The sequence below is a fragment of the Zootoca vivipara genome, chromosome 13 (genome assembly GCF_965207765.1).
Source record: "Zootoca vivipara chromosome 13, rZooViv2.hap1.1, whole genome shotgun sequence".
NCBI lineage: Eukaryota > Metazoa > Chordata > Lepidosauria > Squamata > Lacertidae > Zootoca > Zootoca vivipara.
The window spans coordinates 14,205,248-14,230,809 of NC_142596.1; the positions used below are offsets into that span (position 1 = coordinate 14,205,248).

Below are 25,562 nucleotides of genomic sequence, written 5' to 3' on the forward strand. Positions count from 1 at the left end.
ATAAGTGGGCAGTATAATAATCAATTTAATAAATCCACAGTAAAGCAACACATTTCTTTCATTAAACAAATATATAGTATGTAATTACAATTTTTTAAAAAACTCCAAATACAGTACAGATCTAACAACCCCCCCCCCCCGTTTCCAATTAGGTGTACCGTAAACCCCAGTTTAATGAAATATCCTTTATGAATATCCATTTGTGTGCAAAAATACCTGACTTCCGAAAAGTTCATAAAGAAGGGATACACAAAAAGTTTCACAAACTGAGATATGGCTTTGTGTTTCTATTGTCGTGTTATCAAAACAACAGGGTCCCAAATATGCCAGTTCTTCATTTCGATATCATTTAGTGCAGTTTGCTCATTCTAATACTGAAATTTTGTCTTGGGGTTGAGCAGAAGGGGGGAAAGTTGGCTAGTCCCAAGCGACATAAAATCCAGCAAATGGGCATAAAAATAAATCCAACAGTGTGCCATCTCCTAAGATACTTGGAGATAGTTTGCTCTTCAAGGAATCGCTTGCTCTCTAGATCCTGCTGAACTCCAGATTCCATCAGTTTTAGCCAATTGTCAATGGGCACTAGAGTCCACTAAAATCTGAAGTCATCCTTTCTTTACATGAAGCATTTGAATAATAATTTAAAGTTAAATAACTATGCATATTGCTTTCATGGAAAGTTAATTTTAAAAGTCACCATTCATCATAAGATACTGGTCCTTAAAAACAATAACAAGTATCTCTTCCGTGAAGGAAAAAGAACAGATTTCAAACTATTATGCTCCAAACAAGGAAATAGTTATCCAATTAGTCAAAACATGCTGGCAATTGTTAACGTTGATACTTATTTCTGTTGTTCGTTGGAATTAAGTGGGCTTATTTTCTTTTTTGGTTTCTTTAGCCCTATTTACAGGTGATACAAAAACTATGGAGGAAAATAAAATGTGGCAAGTTAAGCTTTAAAATATTGATTGCTTCGGATTTCAGAGTTGAAGATCAAACCTTTCCAGGAGATTATACCATGTATTTGTTACACCGCAATCTTATTCACACCGATAGTTCTGTTTAGATGTAAAGAATCAGAGGTCAAATCCCTGGCATTTTCAAAATATAAATTTCTACACCATTAATTCACGTGGTATCTGGCTTTGAATTAGCTATGCTCCAGAAGCAACATGTCTTGTCTTGCAGTTCCTTCTCCTGATTTCACCTTCTCTATATTCAAAAGTTTTAGGAAGAATCCAGTAATAATTTGGTGCCTGGAAAACAGTTCTGAAGGCCTGCAATTCAACACAGGTCAAAACAACTGAACATTTTACTTTTAGACTGCTAGGAGAAGAACGACAACCTAAAAATAATGGACAGTGGGTGTCCTTCCGTTTGATTAAAAGGCAGTACAGTTCACCAAATCACTAACATTTCACTGGCACACGTTAGCATACATTGCCATGCAAAATCAATATTTATTGGGAGGAAATGGAAAGGTGAAATGGAAACCATATGCTCACAATTGTAAGTTTCGGGGGCTGCAGTGTATCTGAAGCCTTCGTTCTCTTTATTTCCTGAATGTCTACAACTTCCACCAACCCAGTACCCTTCAGATGCAGAAGGACCACAATTCTGTGCTGGCTGGGGATGGTGGCAGCTGTACAATATCTGCAGGGCACAGAGTTGGTACAGGCTATTCTACAGTACACCTAACAATTGGATCTCTGCTTTAAATGTGGTTTCTATAAGGCCTCCCTCTCTTGCAAGAGGCAAATCAATCACAAAAAGTCCCCTACGACATGTTTATTGACTAGAATTAAGGTTCATGCTTAACCAAACAGCCTCTTGAAGCAGGCTAAAACGTTAGATATCCAAGATGATCAATAAGAATCGTCTCAAAGTAAATTATATATATTTGAAAAGAAATTTAAATATGCTTTTCTATGGTAAAAGTCCTACGCCGAAAGATACAAGAGACAACTATTCCTTACAAACGTAGTGGGTCCAGCCCCAAAGTCTTCAGATAAACAACCGATAGCTTGTCCCAGGAAAAGACCTTTTCTGGTTTGGATCGTAGGTTAAAGCTAAAATTTCCAGGACTGGTTACTGCAAAAGCTATACTTCTCAATTTGTATTCAAGTTTGAATGAAGAGAGACAACTTATAAAAAATGTTCTGCTATCCCTGCAGCATCGTTTTTTGTTTTTGTTTTAGGCAAGGTAGTAAAAAAACATAGCTGTTGGAGAGAGATAAAATATGGTGTAACCAGTTCAGGGATCATTAACCTTTTTGATCACAGACATGATCCAGCTTGGCAACTCTTTTTCAACTCAAGTAGTTAATTCTTGGCGCCCTTTAGGAAAACAGGCAAGCACTGTTGGAAGTCACAAATGGCAACGAGGAAGTGTGCTCTACGAGGTATCCGCCAACCGCAACGTGATCTGTAAACAATTTGTTGGATATGTATATATATTGGCATGAAAACCCTGGCCAAAAGGAACGGCGAGCGAGAAAGTTACAATACGTTGTCATGGAAAGGGTAATTCTGACCCCGTTCCAAACCCTTCTTGTTGCAAGAGGATTGCCAATACTAGTCCAGCCCTAAGGGATTCCATTCCATTTGCAAATCTTGCATTTATTGCTTCGTGGTCTTTTGGCTGCAAAGGTTAAGAAGAATAAGGCAGCGAGTCCTCCCAAAAAGAAAAAAAGCGTGGAAAAATTAGGCACTGGAATTCTGACAGTTTGCACACGATTTGTTCTCTTCTCGCATGTAACTCTGAAGCTGGATTGAACATTGATAGACTCCGAATGTGCTCAGCAACAACCGCCTGGCCTTCAACTGGATTTCCTCCCACTTTGATGAACTGCCAGGAACTGGAAAGCAAGGAAGACACAGTAAGTACCACCAAAACATGAGTAGAACGATCGTTATCAGTGGGGGGGGACAGGGGAGGAAAATGGCAGAGATATCCAAGGCACTTCTGGGCAGGGAGCTGTGGGAAGAGAGGCTACTTTCACACCGCGCATCTAAAGCACTGGGATGCCACTTTCAAGAGTGACGGCTTCCAGGTCATGTGGACAGCATGACAAAGCCGCTTCTGGCGAAACCGGAGCAGCACATGGAAACGCCGTTTACCTTCCCGCTGTAGCGGTTCCTATTTATCTACTTGCACTTTGACGCGTTTTTGAACTACTAGGTTGGCAGGAGCTGGGACCGAGCAACGGGAGCTCACCCCGTCACAGGGATTCGAACCGCCGACCTTCTGATCGGCAAGCCCTAGGCTCAGTGGTTTAACCCACAGCGCCACCCGCATCCCTAATTTATGGTTAGCAAACCACAAATATGACACCTCCCCCAAAAAATTATTGATTGAATTTAATCACATGACTCTGCTTCATTAACACAACCGTTTGCTCTGCATGATTCCCAGTTTTACCTAATTGCAAGTGGACTACGGCAATGGTTTTTCCTGCAGTCAATGACCAAATATTCAAGCTTTCCACTGAAAACACATCTTCAATTTTCATTAGCTCTTCTTTAATGCGATCCACATTCAAATGCCTTGGAACTCCTAAAAGGAGGACATGAGTTTCAGATGTTTAGAATTATTATTTATTATTATGTGATACCATTATATTAAACTTGAGTAGAGTATTAAAAAAGGATGAAAAGCAGGCATTTGGTCACATTGTGAAAGTGCCTCAAGGGAAAACACTTGTGTAAACATTTTCATCTTCTGCATTTCTAGTGATAACACTTATTCGAAGATAGTACTGCACTGGTTCTCAACAATTTTGGGGAACCATTGACAAATTGGCCCCGTTTTCACTTAGCACTGAAGAAGCCACAGTTGCTCCTCCCATCTAGTGGGAGATGAGAAAACTAAACTGTGGCTAATCTTAATTAAAGTTTGTTGAAGCAAGACTCCTTCTACAATAATGTTATAAAGCGGGCTTTTCTTAACAAGCCCTGGAAGCTGTCCCAACTAAAGAAGAATGGCAACTTAAGCTGACAAAATATGTGCAGCTTGCAGACTTAATATACAGAATAAAAGAACAAGAAGAACATACCGTATTGGCCTGAATATAAGCCTCATTTTATTTTATTTACCAAATTCTGACCGTGAAAAGTTAAAGTGCAACTTAAATTCACGACCTTACAAAAACTGGCTTTTACGATGCCGCTGCTGAAACAGACATACGGTAAAACGAACAGGTGTGAGTGCCTGCGGAATTTTAAGGGAGCGGCTTATATTCGGGTATTGTCTTTTTTTCCCCCACCTTTAATTTTAAAGGTGCGACTTATAGTCAGCTGTGGCTTATATTCGGGCCAATACGGTACGTTTAGAGAAGATTAGAAAATGTTTATTGAATATATGGGGGGGAATTGTGTACACTTAATAATAATAATAATAATAATAATAATAATAATAATAATAATTTTATTTATATCCCGCCCTTCCCAGTCAAGACCGGGCTCAGGGCAGCTAACAACAAAAATATCAACACAAGTATAAAAGAAACAATTCAGTTAAAATGCAGATTAATACAATGTTAAAATTCAATTTTAAAATTAAAAATCTACAAGTAAGATAAAACCATTATGAGATAAAACCTTAGGGGAGGGTAACTGCATCAGTCCAAAGGCCAAACGTGAAAACATTGGCAGCATTAAGATAAATTCAACAGTGTAATTAAGTTTTGATGGATGCAATAATGGAATACTGAATGGTTTTTGTAAAATATGCAGAGATTTATGATATGCGTGGAAAGAGAAGAAGGGAGATCACTGATACTTTAAGGATGTTTAAATGAGTATTCTAAATTGTAAAACAGAAAAATTAATTTAAAAAAAAAAAAGCCCTGGGAATTTGTTAAGTGTCCACCTTTTGTTTACAGGTATATTGCTTTGTTGAAACACTTATCAGGATTTGATTTCAATACCATGATATGGTGATTTATCACACAGTCCTACACCTGAGTAAACACAAGAAGGCAAATCTAGGATTGGGCTGAGATTGCAAAAGACCTGCATGAAAACAGTTCATGGCAGGTGGCTAGGAATTTGATGGGTGAGTTCTTGTAAATCTGCAGTATTAAAGGGAACCAACATTCAATAAAGCAGAATGGGAGAGCCATTTGGAATTGCCTTATTAGGGTTTTCTGTCCACAACAGCTAGCACAGCTTCTGACACTGTTGGCTGATAACTGGTAACTTGTGGAATCTCCCAGATAAACACATGTTTCAGTTGATAGCATAATAAAAAGTTTAAGTCCTCTGGGTGAAGTACCACCAGTGCTATTTTTCTAGAAAAAGAGGTGCCAGAACTCACCATGAACACCTCCCTCATTCTCTGAAATCGTTTTTATTTAATTTTACAAATATAAAGTTATAACAATACCAAATACATATTCATATATAGAGATTTCTCTGAATCACGAGGCTTCCCACCATCCCCTCCCTGGGTCCTATTGTCAACATTTTCAACTGCATATTATTTTCTAATCTACATGTTGTATCTGTCCATATTATTCGTTACATTACAAGTGTTATTAAAATCCTGCTAATGTTTTCATCTGCTTACAGTGGTTTCCTAAACACAGTAAATTATAATGTTTCCCCCCATTCTTTCTTGAAGATTTTGTCTTCTGGGATCCTGAGCTTTCCGGTCAATTTTGCCATTTCGGCGCAATCCAACAGCTTAGTTTGCCATTCCTCTCTGGTAAGGAGTCTTTCTTCTTTCCACACCTCCCTCATTCTCTTAGCATGGCAATGGCACCCACCTGAGAGGTGCCAGAACTGAATTTCACTGAGTTCTGGCTGGGGAGGGGGGGAGCCCTGAGCACAACTGAAATGATCAACACAGATTTTGAGTAAACCTCAGGTGTCCGGCTGAGATTCAGTGACAAATCACCCCTTAAGACAACCACATACAGTGAAATGTATCAATCTTTCAAAACTATTGATCAAGATTTTGAAAGTTATTTAGAAAATCAAAGTAAGTAATACAGCCATTGTTGCTTCCACTTGCTCGTTGCTTCTACGTGCTCTTGAAGGGGCATCTCGAATATAAAAGTTCGAGGAGTCATTACCTTCAAGTACAATTATTCCGGTGTCCCGTATAATCCGAAATGTTGTGAAAGCCACCAGGACTGAGAATACATATGTGCATATAGGGTCAGCAATCTTGTATTCTGGCTGAAACAAAGGAGGTTAAAGCCTGGTAAGATTACATCTGCATAAATAATAATAATAATAATAATAATAATAATAATAATAATATAATTTTTAATTTATATCCCGCCCATCTGGCTGGGTTTCCCCAGCCACTCTGGGCGAACTTACAACATTATAAAACACAACAAAACATCAAACATTAAAAAACATATCTATATGGAAACCATTTTTGATTAAGTGGCTTATAACATTTTAAAAATCTACGCTGGTTTTAAAATATAAATATGTATCGAGTACTACAATGCATAGAAAGGTAAGTTGACAATGATTCTACACATCAATTGTTTTGAGCATTCACAGGCTTCCCTTGGAAAAAGCTCCACTGAACTGGGCCAAAAGGAAAAAAGGACCTGCCTCTCATCCCTGCAGATGACATTTCCTGTGGTTCCCAAACAAAAGGGAGAGCTTTCCTTGCCAATTTCAGTAAGCAGGTATGGCGCAAAGGATTTTTAAGCTAGGCACTCTCCCATCAGAGCACTGCACCCAGAGGACATACACCATGCTAAGCCTAGAAAATGTAGTGGGGGGTACTCAGCTCAGTTGGTTAGAGCATGGTGCTGGTAACGCCAAGGTTGCAGGTTCGATTCCTGTATGGCACAGCAGCTTATTCCTGCATTGCAGGGGGTTGGACTAGATGATCCACAGGGTTCCTTCCAACTCTACAGTTCTATGATTCTATACTGTATACAGAACAGAGAATCTGATATTTCTTGTGCCGCTAGGCTGATTTAAGCAAGGCAAGCTGTCCAAATTTGCCATATCCTATAGGGAACCAGGCAGAGGGCATTCTCGGTGGTGGCGCCTGCCCTGTGGAATGCCCTCCCATCAGATGCCAAGGAAATAAACAACTACCTGACTTTTAGAAGACATATGAAGGCAGCCCTGTTTAGGGAAGTTTTTAATCATGGGAAGGCAAACTAAGGCCCGGAGGGGGGGGCAGATCTGTCCCAATCACCTTCTAACTCTGGTCTGCAGACGGTCCGGGGGTCAGTGTGTTTTTACATGCGTATGTGTCCTTTTATTTAAAATGCACCTCTGGGTTATTTGTGGGGCCTGCCTGGTGTTTTTACATGAGTAGAATGTGTCCTTTTATTTAAAATGGATCTCTGGGTTATTTGTGGGGCATAGGAATTCATTCATTTTTGCTTTCCAAATATGGTCCGCCCCCCCCCCCCCAGGTCTGAGGGACAGTGGACCGGCCCCCTGCTGAAAAAGTTTGCTGACCCCTGTTTTTAATGTTTGGTGTTTTGTCGTGTTTTTAGTAATTTTTTGGGAACCACCCAGAGTGGATGCGGAAACCCAGCCAGATGGGTGGGGTATAAATAAGTTGTTGTTGTTGTTGTTGTTGTTGTTGTTGTTGTTGTTGTTGACACACTCCCCCTCCCCACCGCCCAAAATTAAATATGTAACAGCATGCTGCTGAAATGCATCGCCTATTACAGGGGTCAGCAAACTTTTTCAGCAGGGGGCCAGTCCACTGTCCCTCAGACCATGTGGGGGGCCGGACTATATTTTTTTTAAAAAAATATGAACGAATTCCTATGCCCCACAAATAACCCAGAGATACATTTTAAATAAAAGGACACATTCTACTCATGTAAAAACATGCTGATTCCCGGACCATCCGTGGGCCGGATTGAGAAGGTGATTGGGCCGCATCCAGCCCACGGGCCTTAGTTTGGGGACCCCTGGCCTATTATATCACAAGCACCTAGCCCCCAGATCCTAATTTGTCCAACGCTACAGCTCCTGGAAGGTATTGATGCTCCACAATAATTTCCCCACTGAGCTAAGCAGAACAACAGTTTTGCACGCAAATCCCTTGCATGCACCCTCCGCTGGAAAAAAAAAGTTGAGAGCACATACTCTTGTGGAGTTCAAGAGCTGACCTGCCCAAGGTGAGAAATGTCTTTGTTTGCAAGTGAAAAGCCCTACCTTGAAACGAATGATGTATGCAGCTACAAGAACGCCTATACTTTGCACCAGGTCTCCCAGGGCATGAACAAAGGCGGCTCTCACTGCCAGGCTGCCGTGACCGTGACCGTGCCCAAGAGTTGTGGCAGAAGAGGAATTGGAGGGAGGAACAGAGGCAGGGGAATGTGAATGGGAGTGCAGGTGGCCAGACTGGTTCAGCAGAAAGCCCATGCTGAAAGGGAAAGCAGAAGGAAACAAGTTGAGAATAAAACAGAGATAAGGAGAAAGACCCAAAAAAATGTTTCATCCCAAGGTTTCATCCCAAGCACATGTTTCATCCCAAGGTTGCAATATTTTAACCCCCATTTCCGTAAGCATGAAGAGAGCAAACCACAAATGCGAGCTGCTAGTAAAGTAAAGGACCCGTGGACACATATATATTAAAACATTTTTTGAAAATTCATTTTTGTCTCAAATGTTAAGGCTGCCTCAGAATGAACATGGTGTTCCATCACTAGCTATTACTGTAGATATATCCGTGACTATTACTACAGGTAAAGGTAAAAGAATTAGTCCAAACTGGACTAATTCTAGCCTCTTGACTACACCATAGTCGTGAGGATAGTCAGCATCATAGAATGTCCATTCTGAATCCCTGATGGTGGCAGGGGAACATTGAGGGCAGCTGAGGCTTTTTGAACCTCTCTTCTGAAAGGAGTGACTTCTGGGTCTTTCTGACAAATGAGATCCAGTTGGTACCCTTTGGGGCATTTGAAGAGGATTGACAGGAGATATGTGACAGACCGGCATAAAGAAATGATGGGGCAAAGGAGCAAATTAAATGAATTTGGATATGCAGAAGATATTTTTAAAAGCAAAAAAAATTAAGGAACCGCAGAAAGAGGGGGAAGGAAGTCAAATATTGAATTGATAAAGTGCTTGTAAAACTAATGAAATGTTTAAACTTGAAAAGTACAAATAAAAGCTTAAATTTAAAAAGAGAGAGAGAAACAGTGAGGCGGTTCTGGGACTTTCTTCACAGGAGTCCCTTGCTGGCAAACATTCGACAGAAGGAAACGGAACACTTACATAAGGTTGACCGCTACCCCAATGGCTGCTGTAATCAGCATAATATCCCCATTGATTTCGTAGTCCATGTGGATGGTCCTTTGAACAGCTTCGTACAAGAGGAAAACCATGAGGATATAAATCAGCAAGACGCTGAACATGGCAGACAACACCTCTGGAAGAGAGAAAGAAAAACAGCAGCACTGTTACAAGAGCACCTGCGCACAAATACCCTACAACGTTTACTATTTCTACGGTACTTTTCGTTACACTGAATCCGGGCTGGGTTAAGAAAATAAAATATAAGGAGTTGAAAAAAATGTTTAAAATAACTTTTGTTGTCCATGAATTCTAGTGTTATGAAAGGAATCCGCCCCCCGCTTCTATCCACCTTCTCCACATATGATTTTACAAAATCATGTAACTTTTTACTCGCCATCTCCCTAAAATATAAAGACCCAAAAATGCTGCCACCTTTCTTCATAGGGGAGATTACCCAACAACACATGCTTAGGGCAGCAGGGGAAAGAGGTCAGATGCAAAAGGCAGAGCTCTTACACCTTTAGTTGTAACTTCCACAACAAGCTACCCAAAGTGCAAGAGCCCCGTTTTCTTTTTCCATCTATTTTATTTCATTTTATTTACATTCCCACCTTTCTCCTAGTGCAGGACCACCAAGTGACTCATGGGATAAATTGAAACAGGATTCAATTAAAAACACACAATAAGTGCAAATCATTAAAACAAACCAATTAAATAGGTAACCCTATTTTCTTACCACCCCTTTCATTCCTCCTTAAGCAATCCCCAATAAGCTCTTGAGGGCGGCCACCCTGTTTTTATCATTGAGAAATCTCAGATAAACTATGGAGCAATCCCACTTAAGCTTTTGAGGAATCTAAAGATTCCCTGGAACCCCCAGTTTCGAAAGTCCTGGTCGTACATCACAAGCTTTTTTAATTAGCAAAAACCGCACCACAGATTAGCTGGCCGCAAGACAGCTACTCTGCAAAGCTGTCACAGGTTCTTTTTTTAAAAAAAAAACACACCATCAATAGGCTAGCTTCTTAGGAGAAACTGAACTTAAAAACTTTCAACTTCTTCCCAGTCTTATGAGCCCAATATAAGCTATTTTCTCTACTACCTTAAAAAATAAACAACCAGGGTGACTTAGAGGACATGCATACATTAAAAAATACAATAATACTGTAATTTATCGATTTCTGATTTTGCTATATTGTTTTGCTGTTTCTGATTTTGTATTTTTGTACACCACTTAAATACATTTCCAATACTGAGAGATTTATAAATTGTTTTAAATAAATAAAAATGAACAAATATTAAGGCAGTAATCCAAGTAGATTTCCCAGGGGAAAGTCCTATTGAATACTTGGGAGTTACTTCCGAGTAATCATACACAGGACAGTGTGGTAAAACCATGTGATACAAAAGAAAAGAAACATTAGAATAAAAGTAACTGGTGCTGTCATATAATAATGCCTGAGTATTCTCAAAGCAATTTGTCTTCAATTTGGTTTTAATTACTGGTACTTTTCTAAAGTTGTTGTAATGCAATAAAAACAATAAAAACAAAACAATAAAAGCAAAAAATGGAAAAAAGAGAAAGAAAACCATGTAATACATGCAAACAGAATGTAAAAGCAGCATAAACATTGAAGAAACTATTAACAGGCCTGCGAGGGAAGAAATATTTCCAAAGTCTCCTTTTACTTCATCTAGGAGGAGGGTTAGATTTCATAACTCAGGCTGCCAAGCTTTTATTCCTAGATAGAGACATTTTCCTGCACACTGGGCTTACAGTATCAGCCCATCAATTCATTATAAAGCCATACTGTACTGTACTGTACAGTAGCAAGTCTTCCTCCAGCTCCAGCGATAAGGAGTTTGGCAGCAACAAACCTTTTCTTTCAATAGTTTTTAATTTTGTGGCATGAGTATCCTTATGACTGAAATATAACCCACCAGGGCCAGGAGTCGTTTTCAAAGGCATTTAAATACACCCCAGCACTTAGGGTTATTATGCATCTCCCATGAGGCCCCCATTACAATTTGGAACTAAAAACAAAAAGCACGACTGGGGGAAAAAATCTAATTATAGCTTTAAAAAAAAGAAGTCAAATAAACAGCGAATTGAATAATCTGATCAGAGACTAACCTAACACAGACATGAAGCAGAGCTGAGCCTGTGCATTTTTTAATTGCAACACACTTTTTTTTGTTTCGCAACTTTCCTTTCTAAGAGTTGGTAAATGTTCTTGGAAACTTTTGGTGGATGCTGCCCTGGCTTTAGGAGATAAACTGTAATAGTTTCTAAAGACACGTCTGTTAATTTACCCACAATCCAATACACAGCTCCTCTGAAATCAATGGGCCTAAGTCAGCATTTATTATTAAGAAAGTTATATTGTTTGCTTGTTCATTTGTTACATTTATATCCCACTTTTTTTTTCTTCCGTGTGGTGGCAGACACGATTCTCCCCCTCCTCATTTAATCTCAACAGGCTAAGCTAAGAGGCAGTGACTGGCCCAAGGTAACTCAGTGAGCTTCATGGCCAAGCGGGGATTTGAACCCTGGTCTCTCAAGTCCTAATCTGACATTCTAACCAAGAAGCACAAAGCTACACATGATTATGGGCTTCCCACAGGTATTTGGTTGGTCGCTGTGCAAACAGAACAGTGCTGTAGCATGAGGAGGTCCCTTGCGCAGATTTGTTAGGGGGTGGAAATCTGAAAACGGCTTCTCCATGCAAACCAGGAAGTGACTGCACCATACAACTTAACACCTCTTCTTTTCTTATATCTGTGGCTGTGATCTCCTGGGTGACGCAGACACCATTAGGCAATTGAACACGCATGCATACTCTGTTCATTTCCCTCCCACCACCCTCCATACGGCCCAGGGTTCTGGCATCCCACGCTATGCCACTGGAACAGAATGCTAAACTGGGCAGACCTTTGTTATGTTCTTAGGTTGCAAGTCAGAAGGAGGAGTTGTGTGTGACTGGCCCAAGATCTCCCAGTGGGCTTGAAGGCTGGGTGGGGGTGCGATCCAGTTCTAAATTACACAGCTGCCAAGTCTCCCACTGAAAAATGTGGGATCAGCAGCAGCGCAGCACCGGAAGTCACTTCTACGCATGTCTGAACATGCGTAGAAGCAACTTCCGGTGCCGGCGCTGCCTGATTTCCGAAATGGAGCCTCCCTGGCAGGTAGGAAATCCGGGGGATTTCCGGGATTTTTTCTATTCGGGATAACAGCGGGAAACGGATTAAAATCCGGGGGTTTCCCGCGAAAAACAGGAGACTTGGCAGCTATGGTTCTAAGATTGATGCTCTGACCTGGCAATGGGGGAAACCTGTGGCCCTCCAGATGATGTGGGAGTCAGCATGGCCGAAGTTCAAGAAGAATGGGACTTGTAATCCAGTAACAGCTGACGGACCACAGGTTCCCCAGCCCTGCTCTAACCACTGCACCACAGCAGCTGTCTTAAAAGGGATGCCTTAAACCAGGCATCCCCAAACTGCGGCCCTCCAGATGTTTTGGCCTACAACTCCCATCATCCCTAGCTAACAGGACCAGTGGTCAGGGAAGATGGGAATTGTAGTCCAAAACATCTGGAGGGCCAAAGTTTGGGGATGCCTGCCTTAAACACAGGGAAGCGAATATGGGATTGCTGCCTTATATCTTCAGAGCACGGGAAGCTGCCCTAAACCACAACAATGACTGGCAACAGCTTTCCAGGACATCAGACTGTTCTCTCCCAGCCCTACCTGGTAAAAAAGGTAAAAAGTAAAGGACCCCTAGATGGTTGAGTCCAGTCAAAGGCGACTATGAGGTTGTGGCGCTCATCTCGCTTTCAGGCCAAGAGAGCTGGTGTTTGTGCACAGACAGCTTTCCGGGTCATGTGGCCAGCAGGACTAAACTGCTTCAGGCGCAACAGGACACCGTGATGGAAACGAGAGCGCACAGAAATGCCGTTTACCTTCCCACCGCAGCGGTACCTGTTTATCTACTTGCACTGGCGTGCTTTCGAACTGCTAGGTTGGCAGGAGCTGGGACAGAGCAACAGGAGCTCACTCCGTTGCAGGGATTCAAACCGGCGACTTTCTGATCAGCAAGCCCGAGAGGCTCAGTTGTTTAAACTATAGCACTACCCGCGTCCCCTACCTCGAGATGCTGAGGATTGAACCTGGGACCTTCTGCATGCAAAGCAGATTCTCTAACCACTGAGCTACAGGGCTTGACCTTGCCCTCTTTTTTTGTGCACATGATGAAGTAGCTTCTGCCTATGGAACCTCACACTGCAATAAGGGTCCCGATGCAAATAACGTTGAACACTGAAGATATTTCCAGTTCTGGGTGTCCAGTTCTGGGCACCACAGTTCAAGAAGGATACTGACAAGCTTATGAGGAACGTCTTAGGGAGCTGGGTATGTTTAGCCTGGAGAAGAGAAGGTTAAGGGGTGATATGATTGCCATGTTCAAATATATAAAAGGATGACATACAGAGGAGGGTGAAAGGTTGTTTTCTGCTGCTCCAGAGAAGGCGGACACGGAGCAATGGATTCAAACTACAAGAAAGAATATTCCACCTAAACATTAGCAAGAACTTCCTGACAGTAAGAGCTGTTCGGCAGTGGAATTTGCTACCAAGGAGTGTGGTGGAGTCTCCTTCTTTGGAGGTCTTTAAGCAGAGGCTTGACAGGCATATGTCAAGAATGCTTTGATGGTGTTTCCTGCTCGGCAGGGGGTTGGACTGGATGGCCCTTGTGGTCTCTTCCAACTCTATGATTCTATTTTGAAGATATACGGGAAAGCAAAAAGAAGAGGGGGGGATGCATGAACACAACAAAGTGTTTGCAAAAATGTGTCTCCTATATACAGGTAAAAGTGGCTTTATATTCCTCCCCCCACCCATACCGCCTACTTTAAGTTCTTAAATCAACTTTTAAACATAGTCCTCACAGGCTACAAGCCCCTGAAGTAAGAGTTCACACTGTTTAGAGATTCAGCACTTACATATATTGGTACATGCAGCTCGATTAGAACGACAACAATAATAATTAAAAAAGATTACGTACCTAAGCGGTGAAATCCGAAGGTGAATTTTTTGGTCGGTGATTTTGCAGATAGCCACAAAGCAAGCAGGGTCAAAATAATGCCACTGAGGTCAGTTAACATATGAAGCGCATCAGTCATGATTGCTAGGCTGTTGGCAACGTATCCACCTTGACGTGCAAATTTAGAGGGAAAATATATGTTAGGTCTATAATACTGAGGGGTCTATGCTAGAGAGAAGTAAAACCAAGTGTGCCCGCAAAAGGGAGCAGCTGCCAGTCACACACAATCACATCATTTGCCATATTCACACATTACAATTTAAAGTGTATATCAACAAATGAATAAATGCAGCTGCTCCAGGGTCGTAATAATTCCAGGCCATTACAGCATATTAAGTCCTTAGCAGGGAAAAAAAACTTCTCGTACAATGCACATATACTAAACATGGTTTATAGCCCTGGTGTAAATATGCTAGGGTGTGTTTTAAAAGGACCTGTAGCAACAAGCACAAGTGGAACCTCGGTTTTCAAGCATCTCAGAAGCCGAACAATTCGGAATCTGAACACTGAAAACCCGGAAGTAATTGCTTGCGTTTTCGGACGCGTTTTCGGAAATCGAACGGCTTCCACTGCGTGTTTTTCCATTTTTTAAAAGGATTTTGCTGACCGCCCATTGATCCTCAGTTTTCAGAAGTCGAACAGAGGTCTTCCGGAATGGATTACATTCGAAAAGTGAGGTTCCACTGTATTAGGCAGCAACATCTGCCTGCGAACCTTTACTCAAATAAGCCATCTCCGAACGCAGCCTTCCCCAACCTGGCGCCCTCCATGTTTTCAACCACAACTCCCATCAGCGGCAACTGCTGGCTGGGGACTGATGGGAATCGGAGTCCAAAGTATCCGGGGCCACCAGGTTGGTGAACGCTGTTTCAAAGGATTGATACCATTTTCATAACTTAAGGCAGCTGTAGTTTTCAATCTCTGCGTTGCAGGTTCACCTCCAATTAAGGGATCCTTATCTATTGTTACAGCTTAATCTGTAATTTAGCCCACTTAGCCGCTGTTTCTGGAAAGCCAAAATGTTTTGCTAAAATTGGGAGAAGGGGAAGAGGTTTGTGGGTTTTATCAAGCATCCTCCTATGTCATCCCCACCTCCAATAATTGAAACAGTAATTGAGAGAGCTGTTTTCCTAGTCCTGCTGGATCTCTCAGTGGCTTTTGACACCATCAACCATAACATCCTTCTGGACCGTCTAGAGGGGTTGGGAGCTGGGGGCACTGTTATACAGTGGTTCCACTCCTTCCTCCTGGGCCGTGTTCAGAAAGTGGTGGGGGGGATGAGTGTTCAGACCCCTGGGCTCTCACTTGTGGGGTGCCTCAGGGTTCTGTCCTCTCCCCCATGCTTTTTAACATCTACATGCAGCCGCTGGGAGAGATCATCAGGGGGTTTGGGCTGGGTGTTCATCAGTATGCGGATGGTACCCAGCTCTACCTCTCTTTCAAATCAGAACCAGTGAAGGCGGTGAAGGTCCTGCGTGAGTGCCTGGAAGCAGTTGGAGGATGGATGGTGGCTAACAGATTGAGGTTGGATCCTGACAAGACAGAAGTACTGTTCGTGGGGGACAGGAGGCGGGCAGGTGTGGAGGATTCCCTGGTTCTGAATGGGGTAACTGTGCCCCTGAAGGACCAAGTGCGCAGCCTGGGAGTCATTTTGGACTCACAGCTGTCCTGGAGGCGCAGGTCAATTCTGTGTCCAGGGCAGCTGTCTATCAGCTCCATCTGGTACGCAGGCTGAGACCCTACCTGCCTGCAGACTGTCTAGCCAGAGTGGTGCATGCTCTAGTTATCTCCCGCTTGGACTATTGCAATGCACTCTATGTGGGGCTACCTTTGAAGGTGACTCGGAAACTGCAATTAATCCAGAATGCGGCAGCTAGACTGGTGTCTGGGAGCGGCCACCGAGACCACATAACACCGGTCCTGAAAGATCTACATTGGCTCCCAGTACGTTTCCGAGCACAATTCAAAGTGTTGGTGCTGACCTTTAAAGCCCTAAATGGCCTCGGTCCAGTATACCTGAAGGAGCGTCTCCACCTCCATCATTCTGCCCGGACACTGAGGTCAAGCACCAAGGGCCTTCTGGCGGTTCCCTCGTTGCAAGAAGCCAAGTTGCAGGGAACTAGGCAGAGGGCCTTCTCGGTGGTGGCACCTGCCCTGCGGAATGCCCTCCCAACAGATGTCAAAGAGGAAAACAACTACCAGACTTTTAGAAGACATCTGAAGGCAGCCCTGTTCAGGGAGGCTTTTAGTGTTTAATAGATTACTGTGTTTTATTTTTCTGTTGGAAGCCGCCCAGAGTGGCTGGGGAAACCCAGCCAGATGGGCGGGGTATAAATTATTATTATTATTATTATCATTATTATCATTATTATCATTATTATCATTATTATTATTACATACTCCCAGTAAGGTACAAACATCTGTTAGAAATGTAAAGAAAAAGAAGGCACCTTTTATTATATGTAGTGGTATTGTAAGGTAATAAAAGCATTCTGGGAAATGATACATAAAAAAATGTTTAAATGAACTTTTGTTTAAAAACAACAACCACCAGAGGCCTTTTTTATCAGGAATTATAGGTGCCGATATTCCAAGGGAGCAGAAAAGACTTTTTATGTATTCGACGACAGCCGTCTAGGATGCTATTAGCCCAGAGATAGAAAGAAGAAAAAGTCCCTACCAGACAAGAATGACAAATCAAGCTATCGGAATCAGTGGCGTAGCAAGGTCAGGTGGTACCTGGTGCGGAAAATTTCTTGTCACCCCCACACTCATTGAAATCTTGGACTCCCAAGTTGAAATTTCATTGAAATCTTGGACTCCCAAGAGACTGCGATCTACTCACAGTGTAAAAAGACTGTTTGTGATCTACCCATTGTCATTGCCAGGAGTTGTTGAGCTTTTGGGGGGGTTGCAGGCCTTCTGCTGCTCTCCTTGCATCTACCCTCCACTTGTTTGCTCGCCTGCCTCCTTCCTGTCTTCTCCCTGCATGCCTCTTCCAGCAGTCCGGGAGAGCGGGGGTGTCAAAACAGAGCAGCGAAACTACCCCCCTTTCCCCCCCTCCCCACGGCTCGGGGTAGGCAGGAGTCGCGGGCGGGCAGCGCGCCAAATGTCGCCCCCCTTGGTGATGACACCCAGGGCGGCCCTCCCCACCCCCACCTTGCTCCGCCCCTGATTGGACTATGCCGAAATGGCAAAGTTTACTGGAAAGCTCATGAACCAAGAAGACCGGAACTTTAACAAAGCATGGGGGAAATTCATAATTTATCTTGGAGACCGCTGTAAGCAGGTGAAAACACTAGCAGGGTTGCAACAAGTACTATGGAGACAATGGAGTTATATAAAACTCAGATTATTGGGAAAGACTCAGTAGAAAAGGTTTAATAATAAGGACCCATGAAGGGGAGGTGGGAGGTCCAGAGATTCGGAGGAATCTGTAAATGTGTGTGTGTATGTATGTATTGTTATAATGTTATACTTCTAAAAACAAATAAAAACAATTTCAAATAAAGAAGCGCTACAGTCAAACCTTGGTTTGCGACCGCCTCCATTTGCGACTGCTTCCGTTTCCGACCACCGCGGACCCGGAAGTGTTTACATCTGGGTTCTGCGGCGCTCGGATGCGCAGAAGCGATCTGCACAGCTCGCGCATGTACAGAAGCGATCTGCGCAGCGTGTGTGTGCGCAGAAGCGCTCTATCGGCGCTTCGCGCACACACAGAAGCGTGCCTCGGGGAGCGACTGGCTCCCCGGAACCAATTGTGGTCGTAAACGGAGGTATGACTGTACTTGCAGTGCGGGGACACAACCATTGTAGCCTTGAACTACACTGAAAAACAGACAAACCTTTTCCATGGCTTTTTTTCCAGTACCAACAATAATCACATGTCCCGATCTATTGTGCGGGATTAATGTGCCTCTCCTGTCCCTGTGATTAGATGGCTAAACCTGGGCATGGAGGAAGAGTGTGGGCATATGCATAGTACCAGGAAAACGAGGTACAGATCCTAAAATAAAGTTTCTCCTCCTCCTCTAGGTCTTTAGCACTGCTCTGAATAAGTGCTTGGCTCACAAACTATTCTTCCTGTCCCCCCTTCCTCCACCGGGAAGTGCCTCTCCGCCCTGCCACTACCTCCCTGCTCCTGTCGCTGCCCACTTTGCCACCGCTATGCACCCCGTCGCCATCGGCGCCAATTTTGGGTGAGATCTTGCCCCCAATGGGCACGATGGGCACGATGTTGCCCAAAATCCCAGAGGCACTTCTCTGCCAATGGAAGCGGCGGGGTGAGGGGTGTCCGCAGCAACCCAATCACCATAGGAGAGTAAGAAAAAAGAAAGTCTCCTTATTGCCGCCTTTGTAGAAGAGATTTCAAAAAGGGCATGTTAACATCCCAGTCAATAATGAGCCTGATGTCTCATTGCCACCTTCAATGAGCCATGAAGGACAAAGGCCCGTCTCATGGCTGGCTGATCACAAATCTTTGTGCAAGCAGCTTAGGAGGTTCAGAGCTGAAAACTGGTGCGGCGTGGGGGGAAATAATAAGCCAGGTGGCTATTTTTCCTGTGGAGATTGAAAAGTCAGCCACTGCACCCAGGTATCCAAAAATATTATTTATGTATGCTACTACTGCGGCCCGTGTTTTGCTAGCCCAAAAATGGAAAATGAGCGAGGTCCCAACCAAAGAAGAATGGCAACTGAAACTGATAGAATATGCACAACTTGCAGATTTAACATACAGAATAAGAGAACAAGAAGAATATATGTTTACTGATTATTTGGGTGAAAATTGTGTTCATTTAAAAACACTGGTAGCATTAAGATAAATTCAGCAGTGTAAATAAGTTTTGCTGGTGTGTAACAATGGATTACTGAATGGTTTAGTTCATGTAAAATATGCAGGGATGTATAGTATGCAAAATAGGGACGCGGGTGGCGCTGTGGTCTAAACCACAGAGCCTAGGGCTTGCCGATCAGAAGGTCGGCGGTTCGAATCCCCATGACGGGGTGAGCTCCGTTGCTCAGTCCCTGCTCCTACCAACCTAGCAGTTCAAAAGCACGTCAAAATGCAAGTAGATAAATAGGTACCGCTCCGGCAAGAAGATAAACAGCGTTTCCGTGCGGCTTAGTCATGCTGGCCACATGACCTGGAAGCTATATGCCGGCTCCCTCGGCCAGTAAAGTGAGATGAGCGACGCAACCCCAGAGTTGTTCACGACTGGACCTAACGGTCAGGGGTCCCTAACCCTTTACCTTTATTGTATGCAAAATGAACCACGGAAAGAGAAGAAGGGGAGTCATTGATTTAAGGTTGTCTAAATGACTATCTTGAAATGTAAATTAGAAAAAATTAATAAAAACTATCTTTTTGAACACAACAACTGCGTTTGCTTTGTTTAACTTGACTGTCTGAGGGTTTCCAGACTGCGGAGTCTCTCTTAATTTCTGCCATGGTGAAACACAGGCCTTTGAAACCATATTCAAAACCACATCAACGAAGTTTGGGTTGGCTGGAAACAACCCTCATTTGCCATCATTGACCAAATTGCAACTTTATACAGGGAACTTTATACAACAAAACTTTTCACATGACTTTTAGAAACATACGGAGAAAAGTAGCACAGATCCAGTCGCTGGGCTGCAGGGCAAAGAATAAAGTTTTTTAAAAAATCCAAACACTGCTTAAATAAGTCCTCTTGTTTTTTTGTAATTTTTCTGAAAAGTTTCATTGCTTAGTTACCAATACCTACTGGCCGCAAGGGCGTACCCACCATGCGGCAAGTTAGGGCAGCTGCCCTACTCTAGAAGCAGGGCTGGTGGGCAGAGGCGGAGCACAGCCCGGCGGAGCGCGAGTTCGCCATTCCCGCCGCACCGCGCCGCACCCTCCCTCCAGCTCCCCGGCCCGCCCTCAGGCAAGGCCAAGCGCGGCGGGGAACCAGGGAGCGCGGCGCGGTGGGCAGGAACACCGAACTCGCGCTCCGCTGGGCTGGGCTCCGCCTCTGCCCACCAGCCCTGCTGCTAGGGAGGGGCACAGCCCGGCGGAGCGCGAGTTCGCCGTTCCCGCCCGCCGCGCTGCGCCCTCCCTCCAGCTCCCCGTCGCGCCCTCTGGCAAGGCCAAGCGCGGCGGGGAACCAGAGAGCGCGGCGCGGCGCGGCGGGCGGGAACGCTGAACTCGCGCTCCGCTGGGCTGGGCTCCGCCTCCGCCCACCAGCCCTGCTTCTAGGGAGGGGCACAGCCCGGCGGAGCGCGAGTTCACTGTTCCCGCCCACTTTGTGGCCCCTCCCCTTCCGTGCCTTGGCCCCTCCCCTTGCCCCCCCCTAGTTTTGATCCTGGGTACGCCCATGACTGGCCGCCTTAAAAAGGGTGCTGCTAGCTGCGAGAACTCAGAATATCTAATCTAAACGGAATGTCCAGGAATACAAATTATATACGTCCAAGTAATCACACTGACTGAAGCTATATGCCAGTAAAGTGAGATGAGCGCACTGACTGAAGAGATAGCTCAGTTGGTACAGCATGAGACTCTTAATCTCATGGGCCATGGGTCCGAGTCCCACGTTGGGCAAAAAGTTTCCTGCATTGCAAGGGGTTGGACTAGATGACCCTTGCGGTCCCTTCCAACTCTACAATTATATGAACAAATTCTATAGATTACAGTATAATTTGCAGCTACTTAAGGCTGTTGTAATATCTGTACCTGCAGTATTGTGCAGTCTTTGAATGCTGTCCATATGAATGGAGTTTAAGAATGCCTACGGTATGTATGCTAGATTATGGCCGGTAAATTTGATGATTTGATGAATTTGTTCTATCAAAATGAAAAAACCTAACCATGTGATTTTATCCTGGGATTTTAACCTAACCATGTGATTTTATCCATGTGATTAAATCTTGACATGTATTTATGCAAGTATTACACAAACAAACACTTATTAATGTTCACAGTTGGCATAAATCCAACTGGGGTGGGTGGAACATTCAACATAAGAAGTAGCTGGTGGGGAAAACATTGTGGTTTTGAAACAAAAACAAAAGCACATGCTCCAGAATAACCGCACGATTTTATACAGGATGAATGTCAGATAAAGAGCTTGAACTATGCATGTAACAAATACAATGGTCACAATCCATTATGATCATGCCAGTTAAAACAATGGAATGGGACTAAGCTGAGGCCCATTGATTTCCATGGAATTTAGCTGCAACTAACTTTTTTGGAAGTTATCTCCATCAGAGGGACAGTTTCCGTGTTAAATTCCACACAGTTCAAGAGAAAGCCTCAAGGCTGTTACTTCTGGGCATGTGACATACAGCTAACAGATCACAGAATCGTAAAGGTAAAGGTACCCCTGACCATTAAGTCCAGTCATGGATGACTCTGGGGTTGCGGCGCTCATCTCGTTCTATAGCCCGATGGAACAGGTGTTTGTCCGCAGACAGCTTCCGGGTCATGTGGCCAGCATGACTAAGCCGCTTCTGGTGAGCCAGAGAAGCACACGGAAACGCCATTTACCTTCCCGCCGGAGCAGTACCTATTTATCTACTTGCACTTGACGTGCTTTCTAACTGCTAGGTGGCCAGGAGCTGGGACCGAACAACGGGAGCTCACCCTGTCGCGGGGATCTGAACTGCTGACCTTCCGATTAGCGAGCCCTAGGCTCTGTGGTTTAGACCACAGTGCCACCCACATCCCTCACAGAATCATAGAAGTGTACAATTGGGACCACAAGAGTAATCTAGTCTAACCCCTGCGATGCAGGAAGCTTTCTGCCCAATGTGGGACTTGAACTCATGACCCTGGGATTCAGAGTCTCCTGCACTACCAACCGAGCTACCTAGTGCCCCATTATTATTGTTGTTATTGTTATTATTTATTGAATTTATATACCGCCCTATACCCGGGGGTCTCAGGGCGGTTCACAGAATAAAATCAAGATATAAAATCACAAAATACCTAATAAAAATAAGAACAGCAACCCAATCACCCCCACCAAAAAAAAACCATTTTAAAAGAGCATAGGAAGTAAATCGGATCAAGGCCTGGTTAAAGAGGAACCTTTTTGCCTGGCACCTAAAGTTGTATAGTGAAGGCGCCAGGTGAACGTCCACAGACAGGGAGCCACTGCAGAGAAGGCCCGTTCTCGTGTTGCCACCCTCTGAACCTTTCTAGGAGGGGGCATACAAAGTTGTGGTTTGTTTGTTTTTGCTTTTTAAAAAGAGAGAGTTTTATCATTATTACGACTACTACTCAACTTCCTTTATCCTTTCAGAAAAGCATCACCAACAGGAACACAAAATCTCCACTTTGCAAATGGAGACATACTATTCAGGAGAATCGATGAATGTAACAATAATTTGCAAAGGTGGCAATGCCCTTTTCCACCCTGTTTCCCCTGCACATTGCTCTGACCTACTCAAGATGCCCTCTCAGCGAGTAAATAATTAAAAGCCTGTCCCCGAAGGCACAGCGAAGTGATTGGAACATCTCCTTCTCAGGAGAGATCAAGGCATTCTTACCTACAAGCTCCCCTGTCATAAAGAGGAGATAGAGGGCGGCTGCTAGAACCAGCCGCCTCTTCACCTTCTTCTGCTTCAAGAGTTCCCTTTGCTTGTTGCAATTGTTACAAGGTTCTGCGCCGGGTCCAGTCTGTGCGGTCCGCAGAGCAATGTCTCTGTCCAGCAAGGACTCGTCGTCCGAGTGGGGGCCCACATGGGCCCCGTTGGCCGAAGCGTCCGGCACATCCTCCGAAACCACGACCCGCAGCTTGTTGAACCTGGGGAAGTCCTCCTCGCCAACTTCGTCGGAGAAGTCAAAGGCACTGCAGTCGTTCAAGAACAAGGGGTCATTGTTCTTCCTCAGCACAGACTTGAGGCTGTTCCAGATGCTGGAATGAGCCATGGTAAGGTTGCCGGACGGCACCGCAGCCAGGGGCTGGCCCGCTCGGCCCTTTTCTCCTCAGGCAACTTCCCCTCGCAGGCCAGAGGGCTTCATTTTGCTGTTTACCCGGGTCATCTCTCACCTGGGAGAAGCCAGGTGCGCCGAGTTCACCGAGAGATCAAAACTGCAACACAAGGCGAAAGGAGGGCGGGTTAGGAACAGAGCTAAACTTCTGCCCATTGATACTGTGCCAGGATTGCAATAAGCTGCCCGGCCTGATGGGTTACAAAGTCTAAGGAGGTGTAGCCCATTTCCTCATACTCATCCCATGCCTCTCCCATCTGTCTAATCCCTTTAACTGCAAGCGCCTCGGGGCAGGGACCTGCTTCCATTAACTATTACGCAAAAAAAGTGCCATGGATGTTGGTGGCACCCTGTGAATCATCAGATCAGGATGTTCTAGGGAAGGAAATGTTTCTAAAACGCCACTGGGGAAAGGGCTCCAGGGACACCGGTGGCTTATTGTTTATTTTTCATTTCATTTCTATACCGCTTTATATTTTTAAGAAAAATCTCAAAGCGATTTACAGCATTTTGAAATATAAATGAAACAATCCAAAATCAAAACATTTCAGAAGAAAGTCAAATATAAAGTATACAGTCAAAGCAACATAATCAACAGGATTATCCCCCCCCCAATCCAGCCGGGGTCCCCCATAGCTTGAATACAAAAGCACAGAGTGGCGACCCTGCAACTGACAGAGGGAAGCGCAATTCATATGCCTCCCTGCGCGTAACCAAAACAATAGCGCGCAGTGGCACAGCTGGCGTGCCTCGGGGACAATGGCATGATTCCTACCGCCAGGGAAAACCGCAGCCGCTATCCCGATGCGGAGCGGGGACATCGCGGCACGTCTGCACAAGAACAGGGTCCCTAACAGCAGCGCGTAGGGACGCGCGGTCTACCTGCCCCCGTGGAGAAGACGCTTTGCGCGCGATCCAGCGCTTCAGGATATGTCCTTCAAGTCGGAGAGAATACGATTCCTGCGCTCTTCTCCCCCAACGGCAGCCAACTGGGCAGAGCCCGCTTGCAAGGGGATTAGCAAAAAAAGAGGGTGTGGGCTTCTCGGGAAAAATATGCATGCCTGAATATTCATCCAAGCAGCTTCGCCTCCCCCTAAGAAAGGGAAGGTCTCTCCGCCGATCGCTCCATCCCCCACATTCACCTCCCAAAGCAGGAGGAGGAACCCCCCAAAACCAGCCAGTCCAGAGGCGCACAGCTTCCGAGAGGCCTTTGTAAAATCATAATTTTGCATTAGATTTCCCCATGGCGGATGTGCAAGCCACTGTCCTAGCGTCCGGGTCCCGGCTGCTGCGCCTCTTGCCCCCCAGCAATTCTCCCCCGGCCATTTTTTGTTTGCTGTTTTCTTTGGGAAGCTGACTGATCGGTTACAGAAAGGCGAGACGCGTTCTCACGATTCGGGTCTGGGGATCACGGAGTTACAGCAAGAAAAAAAGGGGGGAGCGGGGGTTGCAATGCACATGCACACACACACGCAAACGCACCGCCTTTTCGAGACGAAGAAAAGCCAGCTGCCGTTTCACGTGCCCGGATTCTCTTGACACCCATCTGAGCTCCGAATCTCAACCGCTGCAGCAACGGCGCCGAGGATTCGAAAGGGTTAAGCGTGCACATGGAGTCGGAGCGCGGGGCAGGCTGGGAATTGTAGGCAGTTAGAGAAGGAGGGTTGTTGCATGACCTCCTGCGCAATAAATAAGCCTTAAAGCAAATGCACGCATGCAGGTCAGCTGCCAAGTTATCCCCTTTTTTAAGGGAAATTCCATTATGCTGAATAGGCTTCCTCGCGAGAAAAGGGAAAACTTGGCAGCTATGATGCAGGTTGCTTTGTTGCTTTCCTGTCTGCATTCTGTTGTTTGTTTGTTTGTTTGTTTGCTTACTGTAACCCTACAAGAGTTGAAACAAAATATTCCTTCCAGCAGCACCTTAGAGACCAACTAAGGTATCTGAAGAAGTGTGCATGCACACGAAAGCTCATACCAATGACAAACTTAGTTGGTCTCTAAGGTGTTACTGGAAAGTATTTTTGTTTGTTTGTTTCGACAGACCAACACGGCTACCTACCTGTACCTACAAGAGTTGTACAAGCTAATCTCCCTCAATTTTTCATTCTCACAATATTTTACATGAACTAAATCATTCAGTTATCTATTGTTATATCCATCAAAACTTATTTACACTGTTGAAATTATGTTAACGCTACCAGTGTTTTTAAATGCACACAATTTTTACACATATATTCAGTAAACATTTTCCAGTCTT

At 44.5% G+C, this 25,562-nt stretch overlaps 1 protein-coding gene and 1 long non-coding RNA gene across 4 annotated transcripts; one reads left to right on the forward strand and one right to left on the reverse strand.

The window, feature by feature from the left end:
• Positions 1 to 7: 7 nt before the first annotated feature.
• On the reverse strand, positions 8 to 24,896 carry SLC30A4 (solute carrier family 30 member 4). Of its 3 annotated transcripts, none has more exons than XM_035131842.3 (8): positions 24,788 to 24,896; positions 22,861 to 23,405; positions 14,308 to 14,454; positions 9,229 to 9,382; positions 8,161 to 8,371; positions 6,081 to 6,186; positions 3,425 to 3,559; positions 8 to 2,861 (listed from the first exon to the last, which is right to left on the reverse strand). In XM_035131842.3, exons 2-8 carry the CDS (start codon positions 23,240 to 23,242, stop codon positions 2,707 to 2,709), a joined length of 1,290 nt encoding a protein of 429 aa, XP_034987733.3. In that variant the 5' UTR covers positions 23,243 to 23,405; positions 24,788 to 24,896; the 3' UTR covers positions 8 to 2,706. The 3 variants fall into 3 exon arrangements, with proteins under 3 accessions (XP_034987733.3, XP_034987734.3, XP_060138907.2); XM_035131843.3 differs by having other exon boundaries at positions 24,188 to 24,808; XM_060282924.2 differs by lacking the exon at positions 24,788 to 24,896 and adding an exon at positions 24,081 to 24,292.
• LOC148683639 (uncharacterized) lies at positions 2,743 to 9,311 on the forward strand. Its single transcript, XR_015946890.1, has 3 exons — positions 2,743 to 2,882; positions 5,627 to 5,710; positions 9,182 to 9,311. It is a non-coding gene; the product is annotated as an uncharacterized LOC148683639 (long non-coding RNA).
• Positions 24,897 to 25,562: the final 666 nt, after the last annotated feature.

Excerpts from the sequence above, each read along its gene's own strand:
- SLC30A4 (XM_035131842.3), bottom strand. The coding sequence starts at position 23,242 with ATGGCTCATTCCAGCATCTGGAACAGCCTCAAGTCTGTGCTGAGGAAG. Across the intron at positions 6,187-8,160 it reads CATACATCATTCGTTTCAAG|CCAGAATACAAGATTGCTGA; the intron begins GTAGGGCTTTTC and ends CCTTTGTTTCAG. Across the intron at positions 3,560-6,080 it reads CGGAATAATTGTACTTGAAG|GAGTTCCAAGGCATTTGAAT; the intron begins GTAATGACTCCT and ends TCCTCCTTTTAG.